General features: G+C 36.4%; 1 protein-coding gene across 1 annotated transcript; it reads right to left on the bottom strand.

Moving 5' to 3' along the window:
- Positions 1-1,605: 1,605 nt before the first annotated feature.
- On the bottom strand, positions 1,606-2,784 carry LOC149373260 (ubiquitin carboxyl-terminal hydrolase 3-like). The gene is made up of 3 exons (XM_089597579.1): positions 2,744-2,784; positions 1,943-2,659; positions 1,606-1,867 (listed from the first exon to the last, which is right to left on the bottom strand). The coding sequence occupies exons 1-3, from the start codon at positions 2,776-2,778 to the stop codon at positions 1,606-1,608; spliced, it is 1,014 nt and encodes a 337-aa protein (XP_089453705.1). The 5' UTR covers positions 2,779-2,784.
- Between the last annotated feature and the right edge of the window lie 5,696 nt (positions 2,785-8,480).

Here is an 8,480-nt window from a genome sequence, read left to right as displayed (position 1 = left end):
AAATAGAGACTGCTCGTTCTTGTTCTTGTGTACGGTGCTAAAGCACGAATAGAAAGAGACACGACAGCGAGCGTGGGTATCTGTCTCTCTTGCAATTATTGCCAACGGTGGGGAGGTTGCATCAGTTGCATAATCACCCGAGTAGAAATGTAAGTGGACAGCCCAGCTTAAACTTAAACGCATGGTCCAAATTAAGCAACCAAGCCTGGCCGCAGGTGGGTTTGTAATACAGCGCTGACTTGGGCGCAGCTTGGCCTGACTTCAATGTGAAAAGTGATTCGTAAATTTACTACCAGCATTAGAAAAAATCCGACATTCAGCATTGGCTAGTAAATCTATATATATAGTGATGTCAGAATTTTTCCAATGTCCATGTCCAGCGTTATAAAATTACAAAAAATTTTTACTGTTTTGGCATGACTTTCGCCCAGTAATCGCCTATTTTCGTCTGTACTGATTTGGATACATACAAGCATTCAAGTTTGTATATATTATATATTTATGTGAGCGCTGCGCACGCGCATATCATACTATATTTCTTTACTAATATATAGATGTCTCTGTATTTTACTGATCTGCAGACGAACTGACGAAAGACGAAGGCGACGACGATGACTGCCCGAACGGAAATTGTAAGTAGGCGATCAGTAGGGCCTACTTAGGCTGCCTCTCTTGCCAACTGAGGTCCTACGTTGGCAGCGTCAGGTGGCGTTTGGTAGGCCCTAAGTAGGCTGCCTCTATTGACGTAACATAACCAACTTTCAATGGATAAATATAGATATATACATATGAGAATACACAGTGTATTATAATTGAACAAAAGTCATGCTTCATTTCAAACAAATGATATTTTGTTTCGTCATGAAAATTTTTCATCACAGCATTGTTAATCACGTGTAGTTACAAAAATACAAAATTAAGATAAATAGAAATTTTATATAAATAAAGATACAAATGTCACCTTAAAAATATCTCTCATTCACAATTGATATCAAGTTTACAATATGAACATGTAATTCGTAAGTTAATTCTGAGAAATTATCAAATAATAACAAAGAATCTAATACAAATTAAATGCTCACACTATAGTTTACTTAAATTTTCTTTCATGCAAAAACATATTGATTCAATCAAATGACAGATGAACTTAATTTGACGTCGGGCATCCAAATGACAGTGTACAAGCTGTTGAATGTTAAATTTCATAATCTTAGTACGGTTTTCAAATAGTTTTTATTGATATTTTTTGAAGCAACAATTATTATTTCTAATTCAGTAATTTGGAAAACTTTGTTTAGTTGACAACAAATTTAATGTCGATCGATTTTGTTAGTCTCATATGTATAAGAATACTCATTAATCATTTGTATAAGACTCAATGAAAGACACTTGTAACTTGTGTACCTGTGCATAATTTTATGCTACAATTTACACTGCAACCGTAGCTGATACAACTATATATACTATTCGAAAAGTAAGATGAAGGTAGGTTATGTAGGCTGCCTAATGAGTACCTCACGCACGCCCCTTCATGCGCCTACTTGTACTTGTGCCCTCAGTAGGCTGCCTAAGTAGGACCTCACGAACTAGAGAGGCAACCGACTTTTATTTCTGTTCAGGTGGGCGAAAGTCAGGCCAAGCTGCACCTACTGTCTCTTGGAAGAATATTACATAAGCATTCGTTTGTACACATTTAAAAACTTCATCCTCATCTAGTATTTTTACATTTGCATCATCATAACAAAACCATTCATCTTTGTGTTTCACAAAACTAATGTAATGTCCCGAGTCTATGCTGTCACCAATGTGTGATATTATACCAACAGGTTCATATGATGGAGAAAGACTCAACTCTGAATCGTTTTGTCTGAAACAAAGCCAATACTATATTAATGATACAACAAATTTTTGTACAGCATACTGGTAAATTAAAAAGACTTACATAACAAGGCTGTCAAGCTGCAATAGCCGTGGAATATCAATTTTAGTCGATTTTTTGTTGATGATACCTTCGCTAGTCATTTCGTACCGCTTTATTTGAGCCATCAAAATTTTTGGAATCTCCTTTAACTTGCTATCCATAGTATGTCTATCGTGCTTGCATGATTCACACGTCAGTTCTCTTTGTTCCGTATGGTAGGTTGTATTAATCATGTCAATTAAGTCAAGAGTACCATCACAATCGTCGGACGGCAAATCAATCAATAACATTAAATTTTCTATGTTTTGTTGTCTTTTCTTAGAGCATTGAAGGCAAGAATAATTTTCCACCATGTATAGTAAAAAATTGTCATCAATGACATTAGGCCTAGCTTCAGCTTTATCATTTTGAGACTTTGGTGAGGAAAGAGTTGTAGTACTTCCCTTTTCTTGTTGTTCATTATTTGTTACATGACTGCTTCTAGATTGACCTGTAGATGCAGAAATATCAGCCAATGGTGATCTTTTATTCAAATCATGTGAAGTACTTTGTGACTTTCTGGGTGTGTCTTGTTCATTATTAGGTATATTTTCAATTTCATTACTATGTGATTCTTTGGACTTTGTTTCGAATTCCGTTTTAATAAAATTCAATAGATTCATAAGAAATTCAGAAACGTCTTGTTGGGCTTTGGATGAATAGCCTTTGTCTAATATAGATAACTCCTCTTTGAAATGACTATAACAAAAAATAACACAATTAAAGATTGCAAAAGAAACTAATAAATCGTGTAAGGAAACAAGCTTAGCGTTCATTACTTACTGAAAACTTGTATTGTAAGCGTAGTTTCTGGTCATTCCTCTTTTCCAGTAGTATTGAATACTTTCAAGTGATCTTGTCAATTTAGAACAATTAGATATATCTAACAAGCTAAGATCGTTGAAAACAGGTAGTCGAAACAAAACTTGTAAAGTTGCATTAATCCAACATCTGTTTTCTGTTACTGGGTTTGGCAATCCATGAGCATATTAGGGTTTGTCCTTAGACCAATAAGTTTCAACGGGAATCCCAACATTACTGAAGAGATCATAATCACAGACAGTAGGGGCAGTTGTATAAGTAATAATAGGTGTTTGCGGTTCTTCAAACAATGAAGAACATACCTCGGGATATGTGGTTTGGTCAGAAATGATTTCATCATTGACTGGAATTGTAGATGAAATCAAGTTTCCATCCTTGCTGTAGTTCTCTAAATCAGAGTTAGTAGCAATTTCGTTTTCAACTTCTTGCTGTTTCAATACTTCAGCAGCTCTTTCGAGCCTTGCTTGAGTTTTTTTATGTGATCTGCGCTTTTTTGGTTTGGATTCCAAAATTTTGGCTTTAGCATTACTTGAACAAGGCTCGATGGAAACTTCTGGAAGATCAGCAACCAACTTGGTTGATATTTGAGCCTCTGATTCATCAAGCTGTAAACATGCTTCGGAATCTTTTGCATAGACTTCATCAGGCAAACACAAATTATGCAATTCATCTTGGTTTAGTACTTGAATACTTCCAGTTCGATTAATTCTCGTCAACTTAATTTCTTTGTAATTTTCAAGATAACTGAAATCATAATTTATAGTTAAATTGACGGATGTTTCTTCAACTTTCTCATCTTTGAGTTTTTCAAAGCTTTCATCACAAGCCTCTTCATAACTTTCGTCAAAGGCATTGGGAATGTTGATGTTGTATTGATATATTTCCTTGATTGCATTTGAACCACTATTTTTAGAAATAAGCGTCAAAGTAACTTCTGGTCTCAACTGAATGTTCTCAACATAGTTTTTTTCATTGTCAAGGTTTTGCTTCTTGCTGATAATGCAAAACTCTGGTTCCGTGCTTCTGCGTTTGAGCACATTAGATCTCTCAGGTGACCATGCATGTACTGTAAGATAAAAAAATTGTTATTTGACAAGTTTTTTTATTACAAATTATAAAGTTGGACTTTGTACACTACGGTTCTTTAAATTTGTGTTTAATATATTGCTACTAACATTTTGTAAAATTATTTTGTAGAAATAATTACAAAAATATTTGTATTATCGCTCTCGATAATCAGTCTACCGGTGTGCCTATGTATATGTGGGTATGCATGTGTATATCACAAGAGTCGGATTGCTGTTATCAAGTATAATAGGTAAGTAATTAGACTACTTATCAGTTTTACCGTGACGAAAACTTAATTGGAAAAAAAAAAAAAAAAAAAAAAAAAAAAAAAAAGTAATTAAGCGGAGTGAAGTTTCAAGTTAACACGTTGACACGAAAGCAAAAAGATGTAGGAACACTCCGTTTGTCGGAGTAACCATAATAATGAGAGGGAGGCATACTCAAGGCATTCAACACTTAGGAAAGGGATGGGTGGCCTCCTCATACATACCTTCTGGTCTCAACTGAATGTTCTCAACGTAGTTTTCCTCATTGTCAAGGTTTTGCTTCTTGCTGATAATGCAATACTCTCGTTCCGTGCTTCTGCGTTTAAGCACATTAGATATATCAGGTGACCATGGATGTACTGTAACAGAAAAAAATTGTTATTTTACAAGTTTTTTTATTACAAATTATGAAGTTGGACTTTGTACACTACGGTGAACCGTGAACCAGTAAACCGTAGTGTACAAAGTCCAACTTCATAATTTGTAATAAAAAAACTTGTCAAATAACAATTTTTTTCTCTTACAGTACATGCATGGTCACCTGAGAGATCTAATGTGCTCAAACGCAGAAGCACGAAACCAGAGTTTTGCATTATTAGCAAGAAGCAAAACCTTGACAATGAGAAAAACTATGTTGAGAATATTCAGTTGAGACCAAAAGGTATGTATTAGGAGGCCACCCATCCCTTTCCTAAGTGTTGAATGCCTTGAGTGTGCCTCCCTCTCATTATTATGGTTATTCCGACAAATGGAGTGTTCCTACATCTTTTTGCTTTCGTGTCAACGTGTTAACTTGAAACTTCACTCCGCTTAATTACTTTTTTTTTTTTTTTTTTTTTTTTTTTTTTTTTTTTTTTTTTCCAATCAAGTTTTCGTCACGGTAAAACTGATGAGTAGTCTAATTACTTACCTATTATACTTGATAACAGCAATCCGACTCTTGTGATATACACATGCATACCCACATATACATAGGCACACCGGTAGACTGATTATCAAGAGCGATAATACAAATATTTTTGTAATTATTTCTAGAAAATAATTTTACAAAATGTTAGTAGCAATATATTAAACACAAATTTAATGAACCGTAGTGTACCAAGTCCAACTTCATAATTTGTAATAAAAAAACTTGTCAAATAACAATTTTTTTCTGTTACAGTACATCCATGGTCACCTGAGAGATCTAATGTTCTCAAACGCAGAAGCACGGAACCAGAGTATTGCATTATCAGCAAGAAGCAAAACCTTGACAATGAGGAAAACTATGTTGAGAATATTCAGTTGAGACCAGAAGGTATGTATTAGGAGGCCACCCAATGAATTAAATTTGTGTTTAATATATTGCTACTAACATTTTGTAAAATTATTTTCTAGAAATAATTACAAAAATATTTGTATTATCGCTCTCGATAATATCAGTCTACCGGTATGCCTATGTATATGTGGGTATGCATATGTATATCACAAGAGACGGATTGCTGTTATCAAGTATAATAGGTAAGTAATTAGACTACTTATCAGTTTTACCGTGACGAAAACTTGATTGGAAAAAAAAAAAAAAAAAAAAAAAGTAATTAAGCGGAGTGAAGTTTCAAGTTAACACGTTGACATGAAAGCAAAAAGATGTAGGAACACTCCGTTTGTCGGAATAACCATAATAATGAGAGGGAGCCATCATGTGCAGAGAGCAGCGGCAGAATGAATAGAAGCAGAAGAGCTAGCGAGTATAAAGCAAGAACGTATATATTTATATATATAATGTACACACACATGCATAAGTGGGAAAAATAAAAAATGAAGTTTTAAGCTGTATAAATGATAGTGTGTGTATACTTAGTACTTGGGTGTAAAAGGAAAGTAAGACTCACCTGATGCAGAACGTTGCGATGTTGAAGCCGGCGTTTCGGCTGGACGATGACGTGCTTGAGCCACACTAAGCATGTCGGACGTTCACACTAGGCGAGAGTGCGCGTTGACGCCCGTCGTGAGGTTGTAAAACCCAATTCCCGCTCCGGCTTTAGCTTCCCTCGTTGGCTCGTCTCCAGAGACAAAGATCAGGCCCGACCTGAAGGCAATCCGCCTACTTACAATACTCTATATGATGAATTTAGTCGCCCGCGCGGGAACATTTTCTCAAGTGTTAAGTATTACTTATAGGTATATGATACTGACCGAAACCTGTATCTGTGACCTAAATTAACTTAGTCCGGATCTCCGATGGCAACGCTAATCGAGCTTACTCGTTGGTTCTTCTTTCCTTTCTCTCCTCTTGGGCTCCTCGGAAGCCGCAATTGCACGATTGTATAATATAAACAATGTTGCTGTTGTTGCTGCCACGTGCTAAGAGCTCCGTTACTTTTGTCTCACCATTGGCCTTGTCACAGGCGTTTTAAAAACTTTCGAACCGAAGTAAATAAGTAAGCATGTATCCAGCACAGAGAGAGCACCACGTAAGTATATATTATTTCGGTGCGCGAATCAAATGGATACAACTTACAATCAACCGTGCGACAAGAACACTAACTACTCAACACAATATAAATACAGACTGCACTTCGTGAGTGTTGTCAAAGTATTTTATATTTACAAAATATTTTATATATTATATAATTTATATACCAATATATTTAGGTAGGTATAGCACTTTTGCGCTCAAAATGCGCTCACGCAGCTCACGCTGCTCACGATCACTCAAGAGCACAGTTGCACACTTGCCAACCAAGCACCAGCACTTTTGGATGTAAGTTACAGTACATATACGTCAAAGAGCCAAAACTGCCATGTATGTTATGTACTGTAGCTGCGTAGCCTCGTGCTTCGACTGAAGGTATAAAGACGGTGGAGAGTGCCGGAGAGATCCGTTGGTGGGAAAACAGGAGACTTGTGCCGCCTATAATATATATTTGTCTCGTTTCCATCACCAATGATGGCAATGACTCGCCAACAATGTGGCAGGTGGCACATCGTAATTCACTAACTGCTCATTAGCTATTATGCGAGAAAGAACTAAATCGGAGTTTTGACCAATCAGAGAAACCCCTGTACAGCAGTAAGATATAGTTCCGGCCAGATTTAGGAATTCTCTAGGACCCAACCTCTCTGACGTGGGAAATAACTAGATCAAAAAAAAATAGTACCAAAGGTAAAGCGCGAGATTCAAATGAGGTCCAATAACACAAGCATCCATCACCTAATGACCCGGTGCGCTTACTGGCCACTCTTTTAAATAAATAATTATTAAAAACACAAGCACCTATCACCTAATAACCCGGGGCGCTTACTGGCCACTCTTTTAAATAAATAATTATTGGTAAATAACACAAGCGCCTATCACCAGTTGACCCAGGGCGCTTACTGGCCACTCTTTTGAATAAATAATTATTAAAATAACACAAGCGCCTATCACCTGTTGACCCAGGGCGCTTACTGGCCACTCTTTTAAATAAATAATTATTAGTAAATAACACAAGCGCCTATCACCTGTTGACCCAGTGTGCTTACTGGTAACTCTGTAACATAAATAATTATAAGTAAATAACACAAGCATCCATCACCTGATGACCCGGGGCGCTTACTGGCCACTCTTTTAAATAAATAATTATTAATAACACAAGCGCCTATCACCTATTGACCCGGGGCGCTTACTGTCCACTCTTTCAAATAAATAATTATTGGTAAATAACACAAGCGCCTATCACCTGTTGACCCGGGGCGCTTACTGGCCACTCTTTTAAATTAATAATTATTAGTGAATAACACAAGCGCCTATCACCTGTTGACTCAGGGCGCTTACTGGCCACTCTGTTAAATAAATAATTATTAAAATAATACAAGCGCCTATCACCTGTTAACCCAGGGCGCTTACTGGCCACTTTTTTAAATAAATAATTATTAGTAAATAACACAAGCGCCTATCATCTGTTGACCCAGTGTGCTTATTGGCAACTCTGAAACATAAATAATTATTAGTAAATAACACAAGCATGCATCACCTGATGACCCGGGGCGCTTACTAACCACTCTTTTAAATAAATAATTATTAATAACACAAGCGCCTATTACCTATTGACCCGGGGCGCTTACTGGCCACTCTTTTGAATAAATAATTATTGGTAAATAACACAAGCGCCTATCACCTGTTGACCCGGGGCGCTTACTGGCCACTCTTTTAAATTAATAATTATAAGTAAATAACACAAGCGCCTATCACCCAATAACCAGGGGCGCTTACTGGCCACTCTGTTGAATAAATAATTATTAAAATAACACAAGCGCCTATCACCTGATGACCCGGGGCGCTTTCTGGCCACTCTGTTAAATAAATAATTATTAGTAAATAACACAAGCGACTATAACCCAAT

The sequence above is a fragment of the Copidosoma floridanum genome, unplaced genomic scaffold, assembly GCF_036245765.1.
Source record: "Copidosoma floridanum isolate Cflo_tuat_1 unplaced genomic scaffold, Cflo_Japanese_pri ptg000034l, whole genome shotgun sequence".
In the NCBI taxonomy this organism is placed as follows: domain Eukaryota; kingdom Metazoa; phylum Arthropoda; class Insecta; order Hymenoptera; family Encyrtidae; genus Copidosoma; species Copidosoma floridanum.
This window is presented reverse-complemented; position numbering and strand designations above follow the sequence as displayed.

What these genes read in the sequence shown, in the direction of transcription:
- LOC149373260 (XM_089597579.1), bottom strand. Translation starts at nt 2,778, where the DNA reads ATGACCAGAAACTACGCTTACAATACAAGTTTTCA. An exon ending in GCTTACAATACAAGTTTTCA is followed by an intron (nt 2,660 to 2,743) that starts GTAAGTAATGAA and finishes TTTTTGTTATAG; the next exon opens with TCATTTCAAAGAGGAGTTAT. An exon ending in CAGCTTGACAGCCTTGTTAT is followed by an intron (nt 1,868 to 1,942) that starts GTAAGTCTTTTT and finishes GCTTTGTTTCAG; the next exon opens with ACAAAACGATTCAGAGTTGA.